This window comes from Larus michahellis, chromosome Z (genome assembly GCF_964199755.1).
Source record: "Larus michahellis chromosome Z, bLarMic1.1, whole genome shotgun sequence".
NCBI classification, from domain to species: Eukaryota; Metazoa; Chordata; class Aves; order Charadriiformes; family Laridae; genus Larus; species Larus michahellis.
In genome coordinates, this window is record NC_133930.1 from 67183402 (window position 1) to 67203865 (window position 20464).

General features: G+C 34.6%; 1 protein-coding gene across 6 annotated transcripts in view; it reads left to right on the top strand.

Annotated features, from left to right (window-relative positions):
• The window catches only part of CEP120 (centrosomal protein 120), a 40446-nt gene extending 24066 nt beyond the window's left edge, over window positions 1–16380 (top strand). For all 6 annotated transcript variants that reach the window (XM_074570322.1, XM_074570324.1, XM_074570323.1 and 3 more), the window contains 4 exons: window positions 1505–1627; window positions 3100–3198; window positions 13389–13534; window positions 14223–16380. In XM_074570322.1, the coding sequence (XP_074426423.1) occupies window positions 1505–1627; window positions 3100–3198; window positions 13389–13534; window positions 14223–14460 (606 nt within the window). In that variant the 3' untranslated portion in view covers window positions 14461–16380. The remainder of the gene's footprint in view (window positions 1–1504; window positions 1628–3099; window positions 3199–13388; window positions 13535–14222) is intronic.
• Window positions 16381–20464: the final 4084 nt, after the last annotated feature.

Below are 20464 nucleotides of genomic sequence, written 5' to 3' on the forward strand. Positions count from 1 at the left end.
TAACAGTCCACAACCTGAGGTCTCATGAGAAATTCCATTTTTGAAACTGTTTTCAGAACCAAACAAGAAATTAAACATATTATATAAGTTCTAGGAATAGCTGGCATTTTTCATAGCTAAAGAAAGAAATTACTGTCATTGTCATCACCATCATATCTGTATGTCTGCTTAAGTATGGAAAAAATTATGAAAATTATGGAAAAACTGTAAAAACTATGAAAAAAGAAATTAGTAAAAATGGAAAGGTGACAAATAATAATATCTCTTGACAAAAGTTGGCTATTGCAGTTGTATATGAAAAGTAACTGCAGTGAACTACATTTTTGTGTGGCTCCTTGGGCAGCATCTTTGCTTTCTTACATCAATTCTGTAAAAATAATAGTTGCAAAAAGTGAAATTTTAGAAGAAAAATAGAGGTGACCCAACGAGGAGATCCAAAGAATTAAAATATTGATGCACTAACAGAAGTTGTAGGCTTTGAAACAGAAATGGATTCTCTGAAGCATTTTCACCTAGTATTCTAAACTGTTTGATACAATTCATCAAAACAACTAGTTGGACGTAAGTGCAAGTGCAGCATTTGGGATCATATTCTGCAATGGAATGTCTCAGTTCCATCAGGTGTACTAAGGTATTTATAGTTGAATATTACTTAACTGAAGAATGTAAGCTACTCTTAGAAAACATCTTTAAAAAAATCTTAATATTTTTAATATAGTATAATGGAAAAAAAAGCCTGTTAAACATCCTGCCCATGGCAGGGGTGTTGGAACTAAATGATCTTTAAGGTCCCTTCCAACCCAAACCATTCTATGATTCTATGACTTGCTTAATTTCTTTGTAGCAAAGTAACTGTGTATTGGCAGTGGTTTTTAAATTGCCCATTTTAAGATGAAAAGCAAAGTGCTCTCTTTATAAAGTCTTCGTGAAACTGTGGAAGTACACAGTGAGGGCGGAGGTACATAGCATTAAGTCATTAGTCACTGACATCTTTCTACTTCAGCCTTTCTTCTAAATCATTATTTGGCTGTACGAAGTATTAGTTGTTTCCTTTTCCAGACATTCCTAAACAAGTTATGCTGGTGAAACTGAGTAAGTAATAAAACTTCATATAGTAGATAACACTGTTGGCTTTCTTTAAAAGATGTGTGTAAATCTAAATAGTTTTGTTTTCTGTGTTTCTTCTGCAAGTCATTTTAGAAATGTGAACGGCAATGTTTATAAATCTTTGTCTTCTGAATATGAGGACAGACTTGTTTTCTCTTCCCAGTCCTGAGCAAAGATCCTCTTTAAAATTCTTCCTATTAAAACATTGCTGTATGCCATCATCACAAAATCATTATTTATGAATATGTAACTTTCAGTGTCTGTTTTATATCAGATAATGGACAGTAAGATTTTTGTTCCAGGGACTAAGGAGTAACTTAAGTTCTGTAACCTAATTCTTTGTCTGTGAATGGATTTTTCTGTTAACTTACATTACATCTTCATATCTTTAATGTAGCTTTATGAAGCAGAAAATAAGTATAAAACATTGGAGAAGGAGTTCCAGCAATACAAGGAACAGCAAAGTAGCAAACCAGAAATCCAGTTACAATCGGAAATACATCTTCTCACTTTAGAAAAGGTATCTTGGATTTTTCTAGTCTTTAAAAACAGTCACAATGGTGCATTCACTGACAGGGAGATGTAGAATAACCTTGCATGATAGACTGGTTAATTTGTCCATTTTGTATTACTTTTTCCAACAATTTCTTCAGACTTCAAGTATTCAGACACAGTATTAAGGTCAACAGTGACCTTATTTCTATAGAGGAAGCAGTAGTGTTAGCGGCTAAGGCAGGAAAAAAACCCCTAACATATATACTTAAATTGCTGGGGACTGATTTATGCTGGGGACTCTCAGCATTCTGTTTATAAAACTAAATAAAGGTAAAGATTTTCTTGTGAGGATTAACTTGACTGGTATTCCATTATGTGCATTGGGGTTTTAGTAAGTATTTCTGAAAAGAGATTTGTTACTCATAAGTGGAATGGAATCACTGTCATAAGTTGACTTCTTAGAAATCATATGTGCTTTGAGTAGAGGATATTTTGCCTAATTAAAACCACAGATATGGGCATTTTATGCTCAGAATTGTGAGATTTTGAGTCAAATTGTTGACCAAATAAGCTGGAAAAAAATTAAACCAGGCTTCTTGACACAAAATGCACACACAGTGATATAGTCAATGTGCATGTTACTGTATGTTTGAATAACTTGTAATAACACAAGCAAATGATTCAAAATATGTTTCTGTCTCTACAGACTTCTTAAACTCTTAGCTTAAATATTTTTGGATTTCCCATGTTTGTTAGATAAAAAATAAGTGCTTTAAGGTCTTCACAAATTTAACGGTAAATAACTTTTTTGTGTGATTAAAAGAAAATATCACTGCCTCAAAGTTGTTAATTAAAAATACTTAATTTTTCAGATTACTGTGTTCTGTGTGCTTCACAACAGTTTTCATTTGCCTTTTAATACTTACTCTTCTTTGCACAGAATGCAGTGAATTTTTAGTGTGTAACATTTTGTAAAGATTTATTTAGATAGTAAGATCAAAGATTCACACTAGATACATATATTTTAAAGACTGGTTTGAACAGATACTTGTTTCAGAGAAAAGAATGTAGCACATATCTTCCAGCAGCTGTAGGAAAGAAACTAAATATACACAACTTTTAAAAGCAAGATTTATACATCAGTGTTTCTGTTAAATTACTGCTTATAACCTTACTTTGGAAAAAAAAAAAGCAGGGGGAGGGGGTTTCCTAATTTGAGAATCTTATATTTGAAGGTTGCATCAGCAGATTTAGTGCTAAAAACTAATCTTTTTCTTTTTGTATAGACAGCTATCCAATAAAAATAAGGCTATATTTTAAACAAGAAAATGTTCATGTGCCATAATATTTATGTTATATTATATAACAGCTTCAGATGATGTTGTATATTATACTACATAAACACTTTTCTTAAACCAGACCCTTTGTATATATACATCTTTCAGTGATTGTTACTGCTGTTATTGCTTCAGCTGATATGATTTTAATTGCTTTTAGGTTGAACTTGAAAGAAAGTTAGAGTCAGCTACCAAGTCTAAGCTCCACTACAAACAACAATGGACAAGGGCTTTGAAAGAACTTGCAAGGTTAAAACAGGTATGCAGTTTTCTTTTGTCATATGAGACAACCAAGTTAAGGTAGTGTTGGAAGCTACTTATAATTACTGTTCACTTCTGGCAGTTTTCATTTTATTAGTTTTTGTCTTCACAAAAGTAAAGTTCTGAGCTATGCTTTTTACAAAAATTAGAACAGCAAAACTGGTTTGAATTTGACATTGAACTCAGGAAAGACCAAGGCTCAGGTCTGCAAAGAAGGTTGGGGTAGGTGAAAGGAGGCATGATTCAAAAAAGGAAAGTTTTATTAATCTTAATGCCAATAATGCTTAATCAGCACTTGCAGAGAAAATATTTTGTTCCTATCCCAAGCATCTTGGTCAGTTACAGTCCTAACAGTGCTGTATGTTAATTGTAATATGAAGAGTAAAGATGAGAAACAAATCGTAGTAATTGCTGAATGCTGTAAAATGAAGTAAACTTGCAGAAAATTTAAACTGGAAATGAAACTTCCTTCTGCTTTTGGAAATCCTAATCTTACATTAATGTGGCATGCTTTTTTTACTGCTGTGTTTTAACAGAGATCGTGTTTGTGTGTATCTATCTATATATGTAGTCATACATGCATGACTTGAAAGCACTCTGAAACTTGCAGTAGTAGCAGCTTCATCCTCACTGAATCTGTATACCTCTGGGTTTTTTTTGTCATCACCTGTCTTGCATGAATTACAATAAACATTAGCTAAACAGTATACTTGAGAATGGCAAGCATTTCCATTGGCCTTGACAAACAAATTAGTAAATCACTAAGCCCTGTCGCTGAACAAACCTTGATGCAGACATAAAGCTTCAGAATTCAAGTTTAGTAAAAGGCTTTTATTTCCTGTGTTCACACCTACTTCCTCCTTTAGGAAAAATGGGTTTTGGGGTTTTTTTAAGGATCATAGTTCCTACTTCATTCCTTCTGACAGACTGTTCAGTTTTTGAGGAGTAAGAAGTTAAGACTGCCTTGTCCTAAATGATAATTACCTTTTTTTAATCTGTATTTCTCTTTGAAGAAAGTAAATGTGCTGTATACTTGCTATCAATAATTAAAAACTCTCTTTATTTTCTGTCTTCAAATTGGTCCTTCTTTGCTTAGTGATAAAAGGAGTTATGAATTCTCATCTCCAATTTCCGAAACTTCTGTGCTTGACAAGATGGTAGAAGAAAGAATATAAAACTTATCTCTCTGATTAAGGCTTCTTCAGCAGCCATGAAGTGTCCAGGCTATTTTTTCTTACTGACATATTTAAAAATTCCTGCAGAATAAAAGAGACTGTTGCTTCCCATATTAACACTAGTGTATATCACTATCAGGTTTTTATTATAAATTTTGTCACCATAGACCTGACAATCTGAATTTAGTAACATATGTAAATGGTTTCAGCTGATGCTCTTGCTGAAAGTCTCAACTGTAAAATAAGTTGGCATGTAGAGTGAATTATGCTACCTAAACCTTTTCTACTACAGAACAAACCCTTTCTAAGTAGTTTCTTGTGGGTTTTATACCCTATGCTTCATCTTATACTTAGTCTATTGATAAAGGATTTAAGTGACTTTAAAGAGCCAAATAAAAGTTGAAGCAGAGATGATCAAAAACCATTTATTGTGTTTTAAATACAAATTTGGAAACTGTTGCTTCAGGAATTCTAGATTTGCTTTAGTTCAGATGATTTGTGCAATTGTGCATAGTTTGACCAATTTCTTGTTTGAATTGGATTAGTACCATGTTAATTTTGCATTGCCTCTGGTGAATAGCCACAGGGCTGTAATCTGTGCCAGTAATTTGTCACACCAAAGCTCTCTAGAGAACTATACAAAACATTTGTGTAGTGAGGATTAGACGCTGAAAGCCATATCTTAGATTGTTAATAAATGTTAATGACAAAACCCAGCTGGTAAGTCTTGGAAATGAGATCTAATGCTTTGTGCCCATTGCCAAAAAAATGTTTAAACAGAGATTTCCATTACTCAAAGGTGACCTAGTACAGTCAATTTGTGAATTAAAGAAGCATAATCTACAGGCTAAGCATTTAGTAAAATGCTCTTCTGATTTGCAACCATAAAAGTCAATGTTTCCTTAATTAAAAAGTTTCCTTTTACTTTGGAACTAGTTCTTAGCACACATCTGTGATGGTTTTATATTTTGCAGAATATGAGATATGCAGTACATAACTGAGACAAGTATGGTCTGTTAATAGAAAATGTTCTACATTTCTCTGTCTAGGGTTTTGAATGCTAAACACAGTGCCAGTGGTAACCAAAAAAAAAAAAATCTAAAGTACATGAGGACACATACACATCATGGTTGCCTGTGCTTAACAAAATACCGAAGTTAGTTAATTTAAGCACGGTTTTGTAAAGCTGAGTGAAAATAGACTTCGACCAGCTTACTTTTCTTCTCTCTTTGTTATTTAGTGCAAGTCTATGTTAGTACGTCATTTATTATACCCCTGTTTAGTTTCCCTGTTTTATGAAGACAAAAATGTAAACAGGTTAGCTACCTATCTATTTACCCAGGTAGACTGTAGGCTTCAAAAACTGTCTTTTGAAGTTTGCTGACTGGGAGATCTCAATACTACACAAATGAGACTTCCATGGTTTTTATGTATGTGTGTTCCTTCTGGGAGCAATCCAACCATTCACACAAAATTGCATATGTACTTACAGAGATCTTAGATGCTGAATTCAGTACCTGAGTGCAAGAAACAATGCATCAAAAACAAAAATCAAAGCTGGCAGAAATGTTATTTTTTTCAGCTGTGGATAATCTCTGTTATAATCTAGAAAACCAAAATCTGAAAGTGTTCATGCATACGTTATTCGGTATTCTGGGAGAAATATTTAAGTCTTTTAATGTGTTTGTGCCCTACAGATCTGTTAAAACCAGCACTGATGCATTTGTTTAAAACAACAGACCATATTGGCTGGCTGACATTCACTCTGTCTTGTCCAGTGTCTTGCTTATCCACTCAGTAATTAATTTGATTAATTTATAAGTAATTTAGCCAAGGATGGGATGTAAATCTTTGTTTAAAAAAAAAAGCACACACAAAAAAAAAAAAAACAGTTGGAGGTCCAAGTCTTGGTTAAAAACTGTGTCTTGAAACCATCCAGGCCCTCCTACTGACTTGTCAGCTCTGGGTTATTTTCAGAAAACTTTACTTGAGTTCCTTAGCTTCAATCGTAAGTTTTTCCCACAGACTTGCATGGTATGTGTGAGTGGGAGAGTGAATAGTGGCTGCTATTTAGCCATTGTTTAGTCTAGTGTATGTATGTTTACATCTCCCTTCTGGATTTATAGGCAGCTATGGCAAAATAAAGATTGTGCTTCCTTGATTGAAGAGCCTCTTAACTAGAGCACCTGGTGGCATGCAGGGATTCTTTTATGATCTGATTGCATGCAGGGATTCTTTTATGATCTGATTGCATGCAGGGATTCTTTTATGATCTGATTGTAGTTGAAATTTTGAGGGTTTTTTATTACTGGTTGAATTTTATTTAATGCTGATATTCCTGTAGTACCATAGGTTTCAAAACATGATTGAAGTTGCCACCATGCAAGCTCCTAAAATGGTAATCCATGTCTCAAGCATTAGAGATGCAAACTAATGAAGAAAAGTAGTAAAAATTAGAAGTAAATGATCTGATGACTAGTATGAGGCTTTGTTTGCATTGGATTTGATTTTGTTTATGGGGATGTAAGAGGAGGATGGCAAAATTAGTAAGAGAAAGGAATATTGGTGATAAGTTTTAATAAGGGGGGAAAAGGAAAGAAAATGAGCAAAAGGAGCAGAGTGACTAGCAGTGCTGAGAAAGTAGTGGAGGAGAAGGTACCTGGACTACGTAAGAGTATATTGCAAAAATCAGCACGTGATACTCCTGGTTGATCCATGGCTGCCTTACTATGGCATAGTGGCTGGTGATAATTAGGTGGTGATGCAAGAGTGAAATTCCCAAGTATTGTGAGTTTCTAGGGCATCTTATCTTCTATCACAAGGTTGCCTTTGGTACAGCAGCTGATGATTCCAGACTGTTTCCTTACCTGAAATTTAAAAATGCAAAATTCTAAATGTTTAAAAATTGAAATTCTGATAGCTCTTGCTGAGGCTTAAAGCTGGCTGACTGGCTATGATAATGAGCTGGGAATAAATCTGAAATATTCCTTATTTCAGTATATATTACAGGAGCATATTCTCACTGGAAATGTGAAGTATGTCAGAAAAACTTGACTGAGAATTTTAAGCGTGTGAGTATGTATGTATAAACTTGTGTGCACTGAGGTACACTTAAAAATACTTCGTATTCAATTATAACTTAGTTTTTAAGTATACACAGAATAAAACTAGATGTTACAAGTGAGTTTAGAAATGCTAGACTTTGCTTTGTTAGTACCATAAATGTGCAGAAGTGTTTTATTAATACTGTTTTTTCATTTTGGAACATCTCACAGTAAATTCTGCTATATTTCAAGTACTACTATATAGTAGCATTCAGTTCCTTCTCTGGTTTAAAAAAAAAAGTGCTTGTTGCCCAATGTATTGTTAAACTGTGATGGAAAAGATTTAATACCTGAATGCCTTTGATAAAGTGGCTTCAGTTTCATCACTGATGAAGATGAAGAAATATTTCGTTCTGTCTTATTGTAACACAAGACAGTGTTTTTATGGTCCCTCAACATGTAACAAAATTGTACATAAATTAATTGAAAGCCAGCATGCCTCACTTCTTATCAAACAACTGTTGTAAATTCTTTGTGATCTTCTTGTATTGATGGATTATTAGGAAACGTATTTCTGTTGCTCTGCTATGAATGGTATACATGGAATAAGTTTGCTGTTATGCACCCTACAAATTGTTATGACAAACTTTTAAAGGAGTCAAAGGATAATGTTGGGAAAGACATTTGAAAATCAGAGTACGAAGGGTGTAACTTAAATTACACACAGGATCCATCATAAATGAGTTGACAAAATCACTTCTTACTGGTTCTCATGTCTTCTTTTTTTCCAAGTTGAACTGTCTTAAACTGAATGCTAGGGAAATCTTACCTCTGAAAATGCTGATTTTTATTTTTTAAAATTTAATATTATTGTGCTTAAACGTCATTACCCAGGGTCATGGCATGGAACGCTAAAGAAATTTTAAAGAAAGACTTTCAGTGTTACAGGACTAAAATTCATCTCGGTTTTTCCCTTACCCCTCACAAACAAGGAAATGCCAAATATTTGTCATGTTTTCATCACAGTTGTATTAGTAATAAAATTAAATTTCTAGCCAGTTTTATCTGAAAGGAAGTCCTGCCCAACATTAACTTGGAGAGAAATGTGCTGATCAGAGTTTTTCTCCTCTGTGGCGAAAAGGAGAACTTAGCACTCTCCATATTCAAACTTACTTCCCTACAAGTCTAGCGATATTATCCTGAGCAATGACCATGCTCACAGGTGACAATGTTTATTTTTTTAAATTTTTTTCATAGACATCTTTCCCAGAGAAAAACAGAAAGGAACAAGAACAGAACAAAGATTCTTCAGGAATGCCTTGCTTTTCCTACCTCTCTCCTTTGCTTTTGCATAACTTTCTCTTTCATCCTTTTCTTGGTTTTATTAAATATCACTAAAGATGTTTCTTAACCAAAAAAACTTAAAATTCTGAAACTAACTAGCTCAGTGAGGACATAAAGGACCAAGGTATTAAATGAGAGATCCCTTCTAATCAATAAGAAAGCATTAGCAGTATTCTGTCTTCTTCCTGGTCTGATTGAGCTTAGGACTTTGTTCTGTTAATCTTCAGTATACGTACTTCTTCTAATGTATACTTTCATTTTGTTTAAAATGCCTTTTTTGCTGTCAGATTGCCATTGTGAGCGTGTTGCTGAACAGCATGCTGATCAACTGAACAATGCTGATCATTGAACTTTCCTGCCTCAAATAGTAAGGTGTCATCAACTTGTAATGAAACTTGTAGTCCCGAGTGCTTTTTATGGCAAGCACGCTATTAAGTCTTTCCTCTGAAGCTGCAACTGTAAGATCATTTTCAAGAGCTTTCCTTAGAGATCTGAGTAATACAGTCCAAAAACTGAAGGACTGGATTAGAAGACTTCTATTCAGTGTAGTCACAACTATTTGATGATTTGTATATATTATGTGTCTCACTGTAATCGGTTTCATTAGTAGACAGGGATGTCATTTTATGCTGATGTGTGAAAGTCTTGCTGTGCTAGTAGTAAGTGCTACTCTGTTTTGCATTACTTTTCCAGTGTTTAGTTTTCAGGTGATGTTTGCCCAATATACCTTCAAATAAAATTCTCTCAGAGTTACTGAGATACACAAATTTGACAGTCTTACATTAATCCCCAGCGTCCCATGACAGTAGTCCTAGTTTAAAATGGGACGATTAGAGCATGAATAACTGAACTGCAGAGCAAGGAGATTTTTTTTCCAAAGTTAATTCTTTCCTTACCATCCGCAACAACGCATTAGACTGAAGCTTGTCATAGCTACAAATCATCATAGGTAGAAAGGCTGGAAAAGGAGATAATGGCAGTTAGAAGTCCTCTCTTCTGTCAAAGATTTAGATTTTTGACATCATCTAGGAGGAAGATGTCAGCCTCATCCTGCACAGTAATGAGGGTTTTTTCCTACAGCTGAGGCAGTTTGCTTGTGTATTTTTATATAATTTATTCTCTGTCCTCCAAGACTCTTACCACTGTTATATAATGTCAACTGGAAAACCAGGTTGTACTAGACAGATAAATTCCAAAGCCAGAACGTGTATATGCAGGCTGTACTGTATCTACTACAGGGATATGTATAGCAAGTTTCTTTAGACTTTTTGTCTAATCAGGAAAAGTAGCTAGTCACCAGGCTGAATTATTGAATTCTTTACCTGTAGGGGCAGACAAGTAGAAATTTCTAGACTTGTTCTACATCTACAGAGCAACAACTCCTATCCTGAGCCTAAATAGAACTTTTCAAAGGAAGTTTAACACACTTAAAATGTCAAGTCTCATGTTTGCCTTCAGGTATTAATCTCTATTATTTTTTTGTTTCTTAAACACAGCAATATTTTAACTTGCTTTATTTTGAAAAGGATTTAACTTAGGAGAACGAATGAGAGCACCAAGAATAGTGATGGTCTCAAAGAAGTAAATGTTAGCCTGTCTCCATACTTCTAGATTTTGGGTAATTGAGATAATTAGATTTACTGTCTGTTTATTTACTTGTACTAAACTTAAGTTATACTGTTTTTATACCAACCAATTTGAGACTAGATCATGCTCAGCATTTTATCTTACTACCTGCATTTAGCAAAGCAAACAACTCAAGTACTATCTATCAAGTACTACAAACAACTATCAAAATAGTTAAGATAATTCCGTTCCTCCTTGTAGCCCATCATATACTTGAGATTTGGCTTTACTGTCTGGATTCTGTTGCCTCTCCAGATATTTGGAAACCAGAGAATACTATTGTGATATTCAATGGGACTTTTTTTTTTTTAAAAAAAAAAAGCACCCTCAGTCTTTTCTTTGTGAAATACTTCAACATTAATGCTTGATCTTTGGCATTTTTTAAAAATACAGATCTCTCTCAATTCAGAACACTCTGTGATTAAGCTCCTAACGTGACTGATGTATTGCTTAAGTGGTTAATTTCCACTGTTCTAATAACTTCAATCATGTCTCTAGCTGGAATTTACCTAGCTTTGACTTTCAGTCAGAGCTTTTCAGTGGGTGGAAAAAAACAAACTAGCCAACTGGTGCGAAATACCAGTCTAGCCCATACAGAGGCCAACAGTAGTTGCACAAGATCCAGAAACCCATCTTGGATATCTTTGAATATCCTCCAGTCCCCTCAGTCAGTTAAGGTCATGTTTAATGGACATCAGGGAATGTATTCTTAATTTGTCTGTTTCCTTTTCAAACTAATTCGTATTTTTGTCCCCATTATATCTTGTGCTTTCACATCCTCTTTTCCTTACTGAATAGTTTTGTTTTGACAGCAAACTGTTTTTTCCAGAATGACTTCCTCTTTTATGAATATATCAAAGAGTACATTTTTATGGAGTCCAGTGTTACCTTCTTGCTATTATGGAAACGATCAATTGCTATCCTTTCTCTGGTCTTCTAAACCCTGAATAATCAGAGGACTCTTCTCCACAACAGCTTAGTGTTGTGACTGGTTGTAGGTGGTTTCGGAGTGTTTTGTTGGTTTTTTGGTTTTTTTTCTAAGACTAGTTGGAAATGTCACTTTTCTACAAAAGCTGGATCTTTCTTCCTAGTGTACCCATACATCCTGTTAGTTTTGGTTTTACTTATGGTTTCAACCAATTTGGGCACTGTGGAAGTAAGTCCTACTGGTAGTTCCTGGATATTCCTAAGGCCTCTGTTTAAAGGAAGAATAAAATAAAAAATGGGGCAAAAGTTATTCCTGTGGTATCAACACCAATTTTAGTGATGCATTACACATCCAGTTAGTCTTGCGACCTTGTGTTTTAATTTCCTTAGAACTCCTGAAACTTCTTGGATAAATATCAGCTGGCTGTAGTGACTTGTTAATATTTACTAATGTATTTGTAGATTCCTGTACTAAAACCTATTCTACTTCAGTCTGAGACTGTTCTGCAAACCTGTCCCACATGAAAAGGGTGCCTCTCATATGGGAATGTTCTTCTGCAGTGAACTCTTGATGGGGAAGGAAGAACTATGGCGTTATCTTCCCTGAGTACTTTTTTTTGTGCTTCAGTCATCTATCAGCTGTAGACTCTTTGGCAAGATTCCTGCTTCTGGTTTTGTTCTTAATATGTATCCCTTTAAAAAGTTGTTCTTGAGGCTTTCTGGCCTGTCTCACTGCAATTCGAACATTTAATTTGCCTGGCTGGTGTACTGAATTCAGTATAAAAATAAAGAATTTTGGGGTTACATACATGCTATGACTTCTTGTCAAGTACTTCTCTATTCCATTGCCTGTTCACATCAATAACTAGAGTCTTTGTTTATACCAATTCCTTGTGAAATTCAGATTTTCTTATCACGTATTGATCATCAACAGGGTGTACGTAAGATGCCAGGAACTGAGGTTCAGGAAACTGCCTGACGGTTATTCCAAATATTATTAGGTTGGCTGTGTAATGAATATGCTCACACATATCAAACAAAATTATCTTTTTTTCACCCCATAATAAATATAAAACTGATTGTATTAACAATCAGGTGAAAGCAATGTCAAAATTACAAAATTGCACTTCACGATATGTCTAGATCCAGGATGTCTGTGTAACCTTCTGCCTTATTTTTGAACTGCAGGAAGAAATGCCATTTTACCTCAGGTCTTCTGTCTCATTCAGAGTGTAACACTAACTGCATTGAGCTAGTGCACAAGGGAATACAGAAGATGACTGGGAGGAAAACAAGACACTTTAATGTCACACAGTGGTAGCAGACTAAAACCTTAGTTTTGTCACAGTGTCTGCATAGACCTTAAAAAACAAAAAAACCAAACTAACAACAACAAAAAACCCCCAACACCCAACAATAAACTTTTTAGAATGCATAGATTAATTGGATTACATCCACAGAGTAAGTTAGCTAAGGTCTTGCACAGAGCTAGACAAATGTAAAAGGAAACCTCACCAGAGTTTTGTTTTCAAGGCTTATTTTTTAACCACATATTGCAATTTCAAAAAATAGTTTGTGAAGCTTTGACAGTAGGCACTATGGGGCTATTGATGGAAATTTCCTGCAGCTATTTAGCTTTTTTCTGTTCTTTATTTCTCAAAAAGCGCTATAATTTAAAATGCTGTGTAGCGAAGGAATAAATCTCAGTATCTTGAGTAGTTAAACAAGTTTTATGTTTACCAGCTTAAGCCAGAGTTTGTAAAAGGGTTTGTAACTTTTTTGCTATTTTGTTAATATTTTGTTATCTCTGGGCTATTAATTTTGTTAATATTTTATCTCTGACTGGGCTTCAGCTGATCCAGCCTGAACAGGTTTACTGCAAAGTCCTGGTCTTACTGTGTTACAGATATCGACAGCAAAGTCAATCTTTTTAACTCCTGCATTTCTAATACTGCTGTAGACTTAATTGTCATGACTTCATTCCTGAAGTTTTGCTCATGTCACTGTATTTAGCACTTTTACATGTAATCATGTGGTCAACTGAGTTACATCTTCACCTCTTCCCACACTAGCGTGAACAAGAAAATGCAATGGCTCACCTTAAAAAGCAGCAACAGGAGCTGGAGCACATGAGGCTACGATATTTGGCAGCAGAAGAAAAAGAGCTGGGGAAAACAGACCGACAAGAGCTGGAGGATATCAGAAATGAACTTAACAGGTATGAAAGCATTTGCAAGATTCCTTTTTTTTTCCCCCCCTCTCTTTTCTTGCTGTCTGCCTCAAGACAGGAGATGGTTCGGTTAAATCAAGATTATTGGCTGTCAGTCCAGTGAAGGAGCACAGTTTTTTGTCCCTTTGGTAAAGATTGCACATTTATAAAATGCAACAATACTGCAGGATAGAAAAATATGTTTAAGGCTATTCTACCCTGGTTTTTGTTATGGTCATAGTTGTACAGCACCAGGGTTTTTTTTTCTATTTTAAACTTTCAGTTCTAGGGATAACTGCTGTATTAAGAAAAGATGGAGGCATGTGCTATTCATATTTTTAATATATTAAAATTTTAAATCTACCTAATGTTGTCCTCCAAAAGCTGTCTGAGGTAGTTCTGTATGTTGAACCTCTTTAATTTGAGTGCAGTTTGCATTATCAAAATAGGAGCCTTGGTAGCAAATATTATAGTTATGGATGCATATAGAAGAGGTATTGTTAGAATTTAAAAATTAACATTTCTTTTACTTATGGTTGTTTTTCTTTAGAGAGGGGACAATTTGTTACCTTTTATAGATTTATTTATATTACTAAGTACTTCAGTAGATAAATAACCTAAAGACTTAATACAAAAATAGTCAGAGTGGTTTTTAATATGGCTCATTGTCTGATTCTTTCCATTTTATCAATATCAGGCTGAAGCAACAAGAAGAGAGAAAGCAATTGCAAGATGTTAGAGATAATTCTGCTGGTAGAGTGGATAATCTTAATTCTAGAAAATTAAATGAGAACATGGATGATTATCTCTCTCGTTTGATAGAAGAGAGGGATACCCTGTTGAGAACAGGAGTATATAATCATGAGGACCATATTGTAAGTGAACTTGATCGTCAAATCAGAGAAGCTATTGCAAAAAGGAACATCACTAAATAGAAGCATGCAAAAAGTTCTTGCAAAGAGCCAAAATTTCAACAGTGAGTGATTTTTATAAGCCCATTCTACTTTACAAAATACATAAAGGCATGCTTAATTTTGCACACTATTTTTAGCTCTTTTTTGAAGTAAATGTAAGTATTTGCAACATGTGAAGTTAAGCACAGTTGTAAGTTTTATGGGGATAATGACTGTTTTTAAATGTTTTTTATACTCATATGTATATATATGTAAATATATTTATCCTGTACTTTCTTCTGAAATATTTTCTACCTCTTTTTGCATCACCCTGGTTAGGTTTATTTGTAATATTAATAGTAATTCTAAAATTTTTGGTCAATGTCGTCATAATTTCTTTCAATTTCTAAAAAGATCTCTTCAGCTATACTAGGAAGAGTGACGTCAGCTGTTTTCCTGGACAGAACTCTGAATTCTGAATGTTAGCACTGACCAAATGTCACTTTTTTTACTAAATCATGAGGTAATGAATTTTTGCTTCTCCAACTGTAGCTAACATAAATAAGTTCTGTAGTAGGTTTTGAGTGTGTGTATGTGAAACTCTCAAACAGTATGAAACTGAATCAATTATTAAGTAACTAGCCTGATTGTGCAGGATGAAAATCCCTTTGTTGCCGTAGCAATTTTGCACATAGACCTGTAAAGGTGAACCCAGGGATGTAAAGACCTAGTTCAGCAATATATATGCACTCTTACATCCATCCCTAGTGAAGAAAGATACTTGAAGCACTAATTCAGTGAACTTACATGCTTTAAATTCTGAACACATACATAAACTAGGAGCTTTTCTAAGTAAAGATGTTTTCCTTGATCAAGACCTAACCACTTTGTGGTTACTTAACATATATTTCAAAGCATATTATCTCATTACCACTTAAATTGTATATAAGGTTTTGTTTGATTGTGGAAGTATGAACAGGGCACAATGTCAAGATGTTAAATACCAGAAGAGAAATCTACAAGAAATGCTTGTTTGTGCATAATTGCAGTTGAAAAAGTTTTGATTTCCAGCCCTCATTCTGTTTCAGTAATTTTAAAATCATTTGTGTGGATCTAACTACTAAAATTGACATGCATCACTGTCCTTTCAATAGGCATTTTTGTCCATCCTGTAGGCACAAATGTTTCTCTATTTGAATGTCAGGTACTGAAAATGCCTTAGGATTTGTTACTTTTTAAATGAACAAGGATACCAATGCAAAAATCACTTTATTTTTTTAGTACGTAAAATCAGTCAACTGCCATGGACATGGCTGTATACATGTGACCTTCCTGATTTGTATGGTATTAATTATAAAATACTGGTTTTATATTGTATTTGGCTTTGCTTCTACGTGCATTGTTTTTTTTTTTTTCGCTTCCCTACCATGGGCATATCTTCTGTTAAGTAAAATATTCATTTAGGCTCCTTAGTTCTAAACAAGCTCTATAAACATAGAGATCATATTCTGTGATGTTATCAATACCAGACTTTGTAAGAAATGCTTGTGTAATATGTTGCACACTTTACTGTATTTTTTAAATTTAGTGTGCTTAAAGAGATCCCTCTCCACTAGCAAAGCAAATAACACATTCATAAATCTAATAAAAATCCATGAAAAGTAACTTTACCGGTTTTTTACATCATGTCTTTGTCATATCACTGATGCATGTCCAGATGGAATTATGGTAAATTAATCAGGGAGCTTCTATCTTGACAGGAAAACTTGCTCATGCTGTTTGTCTTCAAATTCTTGCTCACTTGCTGGAAGTGTAATTTCTTCTTCAAACGCTGGAGGGTGCCTTAGACTTAAAGATCACAAAGGTTGAGTTGACTAAATTTTTGTAACTGGTGATTTTTTAGAACTGGTATTCTGTGACTTTTCAGGTGTGTTACTTTATTTAATAAAATTCAAATTTTAAGTAAGTATTAAGGATTTTGTGTTTATTTTTCAACTATGTATTTGAACAAAAATTTTTGTTTACTATTTCTGCTAATATGACAGTCTTTAGTGCTTGAATCCATAAAATTGACAGGTTCACTTTCAAAGTTAGTTTTAGTTTTTAATTTCTAAGTGAGTCTCTTCCATGGATTGCAAAGAAAATGGCAGTCATGTTGCTGTGGGGTTTAAGAAGAAACTCCTTGGGTGAGTTTCCTTTCTAGTAAATAAAAGTATTGAGTAAAATAAAAGGTAGAACACTCTTTAAAAAGAAAAAAACAAACAAACAAACACATTTATAAGCCTGATAAGTTATTTGGGTCTGTTTTGTCATTTGAAAGATCACTACTTACAAAGTGAGAAGCATTAATTTTGTGATTATTCAAAAACTTCATTGGCATTTTTGTTTTGTTACATAGTCATTACTCTTAGTGTTCATTGTTTGTATTAGAATGAGAAAATGAATGATACCTTAGGCTTAATGTTTCAATTTCTTTTTTTTCTCCAGTACAATTTGTCTATGTGCTTCAGTCTGAAGTACTCTAGAAACAAAATCTGTATTTGTAGTAGATATCTGTGGCAGAGATGAGCTCAGTATTACTCTTTTTTTTTTTTTTAAATTATGTTGGGTTCTATTTACCTTTTTATTGCCTCAAAAGCATTTTAAATGTTATAGCTATTCAGTGGAAAGACCAAATACCTTTTTTTTTAATCAAAAACCTCTTAAAATTTTTATATTAATCTCTCTTCATGGCAAAAGAAATGCCATTTGAAACAGATGCATGAGATAACGAGCTTATTTTAATTTACCCAGCATAAAAAGACTGCTGGAAATGAAACCTGTGTTTATGGGTTCAGTCCTGGTTCTGTATGCCTTAAGAAAGGGGATGGGAAGAGGAGCAACAGCTAAGCCCTCCTGGTGTTCTGGCCAACTCCTGCTATTGATTTTAGTGCACCCAGATTTCACTAGGGAAGTCGATGTAATTATTTCAAAACAAGTACTCTTAGCAATATGTTTCTGTGAGCCCAAATGGCCATAAAAATTAGTAAATGGGAGGCAGGGGGCAGGGGAGCTGTTCTGTGTCGGTTCCATGCCAAATCAGTTCCAGTTTTCATCTGCCTTACGAATCAGGCCCAGAACATGCAGTCAGCTTTGGATAAGGAAACCTGGATTATATCCTGTATTTGTCCAATCCAGTCTTTCAAAGGACAAGTATCAGCCCATCTGAAAATGAGGGCCTCTAGAAACACTGTTTGTTTCTCTGATAATCTTCAGGCTGACAAGATGTCTCTGTATGTGCTAATTATTATTACAATGGTGGAGAGTTGCTAGTATGAATCTTTACTACGAAGGAGCTGTGTTTAAAGAGGTTTAAAAATAAGGCAGCAAATCTGGACGTTGTATGTTTATGCACTTTGATACAGTATGGAGCATTAGCTAAGATTTTAAGAACTATTACAAAGAAATGGACCTTTTTCCACTGTTAATTGTTAGACTGTTTATCGGAAAAATTGTCTCCAAATTCTTACTTAAGGAGTGGAATGCACTATGAAAAAAATATGACAAAATATTGGAGAAATAAGATGGCAGTGTTCTGCTTTGAATCTGGACTATTTAAATACATATATTATTCATCTTTCTAGTATATTGGTTTTTGGGGTGAAGCTATAACCACTGTTTCTATAATATTTTAGCAGTTATCCAACACTTCTAATGGTAATACACTTTCATAACTGCTGTTGTGGAAAAGAAGCAATGTTATGTCTGGCACTGAGCTTTCAAGTATTCAATCTATAGTTCTCCTTCACTGCGGTTTAAATGCTTCTCCCTTCCATCCACCAAGATAAACCTTGATGCACAACTAAAGACGGAAGTCCTTTATCATATCTTCTAAGTGCTACTGAAGTATTTATACCAGTTATTACATATTTACACAATTATTTATTTTGCTACTACTGTGCCTAAATGATCATGACCTGTGTCAAGGCTTGGATAGGAAGCACTAGCCCCACTATTGTTAAAGACAGAACTGTAGAAAGGCGGCTGTATGCTTAGATCTCATTTCATTTGTTTCTCCAGGGGGTTGTATTAGTAGTGTTTTCATTAGAACTGTTTTTACAGATGTCGGCTATCCAGATATGAAGTCTCTGTGGTGGAGAAGCAGTCAGGAGTTTGGCATTCAGAACAGAAAGAAAAAAAAAAGTCAACTTTGAGAGACTAATTTATAGAAAAATAATTTACTGACTTTCTGATGTATAAATGTACAGTAACCCCATGGTGGCTTTAATGCAGAGTAATTGAATTCTTGCAAGTACAGTTATTTTCTATTCTTAACTTGAAGAAACGCTACAGCCTGTCGCTCCCCATCACTAAAATAGTCCCCATTAATAATGCTTCTGGAAAAGTGACACCTACTACTTTGTAGTCCAGTATTCTTTTTTTCCAAGTGAAATACTTGTAGTAGTTTGACAGCATTTTAAACAGTTTATGTATTACTACAAAAAGTTTTGTTCCAACAATATACATAGAGGGTAGATGATTGTGGAAGTGTAGTGTTACTGAATGTTTGACCAACGGGTTTTCATGCAGTTAGTAAGACATAACTGCACAGGCAAAGTAACACAGCATCAAAATTTAGAGTGGGATTACTGGGGCAGATGTAGTCCAGTAGAAGAGTCCACAGCCTAATGCTGTTTGAACAGTTACTGTATGTTGCTCACAGCTTTAAATTTACTATGAAAAAAACCTGTAAAAATTGCGGTTGGAGGATTATGGTTTACTATGACTATCGTAAGTTTTGTTTTACAAATACAAGTAGGGCAGCAAAATTAAATCATTGCGTTTTGAGTTGAGCAGACAATCAAGCTAATAAATGTTTTTTAGAATTTAGGCTTAAGTTGTAATCGTAAGTCTTCAACATTTTTGTATTTGCTTAATAGCTTAGCATAAGTGAGGGGGATTTCTTATTTTGTTTTTTCACATCTGGAGGTACAGGAAGTAATTGTATTGATCTCGCGTTGAGATGGTTGTACAGGACACCAGGCCATCAGTATGTTTCCCTGAAAAGGTTATTTTTGGCAACAGGATTAATATTGTAATATAATAGGTCATCCAGATCAGGGCTGAGGCACCATAGCCTATTATTTGCTTTATAATCAGACACGCACGCATGATGCTTGAGCCCCATTCATAGCAGGCATGAAGTTGACATGATGCTTCTCATCCAAACAAGTAAGTCAGCTTAATAGTTTGTTCTTTAAGCCAATACCGTGGGTGTGTTTTCATTGATACCAATGCATATTTGGTGTAAACCACAGAGCCTACCTGCTTCTCCAGGAACTGTTCAGGCGATGCAGAAAGTAAGTTGTTTGGACTGTATATTGTATAGCAATAACGTTTTTTACTGCAGTTTTCCTGAATCTGGGTGCATAACATGTTTTAAATACTCTAGTTTATTGATTTATTCTGACTTTCCTGATATAATCCAATTATTGCACTGAAGAAATGGGGCTAATAACCCAGAGTAAATGAAGAAATTAAGCAGAATGTCAAAAAGCAAAACCATACCAGTACCACAAGTAATTGGCAGGTATGTCTCCATAGGTATACCTCCATGAGAGGCAGTGCTATTTGTGGAAAAACTTGCACACCTCAGCAACATGCTTATTTGCCTCTACAGTGAGTTTTACCTGTCCCATCCTACTACATCTTGCAGAACAGATGGTTTATTTTATTTTTTTTTACTCCATGATTGTATCTTGTTATTGCATTTATACAGCAAATCATTAAAATGGTCTTTAAGCTTTACCTGAGAATAAACGTTTTTATGCTACAAAATTATTCCTATTTCATTTACATGTATTGTGATCAATGCAGGTGGCTTGTAACAGCCTAAGTAGAAATAGGTAGGCTTAGCAAGAGGACATCTTAGAAGGCATTATCTCTCTATAACACCTTGTAAGGGAAAAGCAGTGCTTTGCCATCCTGACCAAAAGCTCGTGTTGCCGTACTTGGTGCAACACGGCGAAATCTCTCCTGCACTGCTCATGAAGGGGCTCCCACTGGT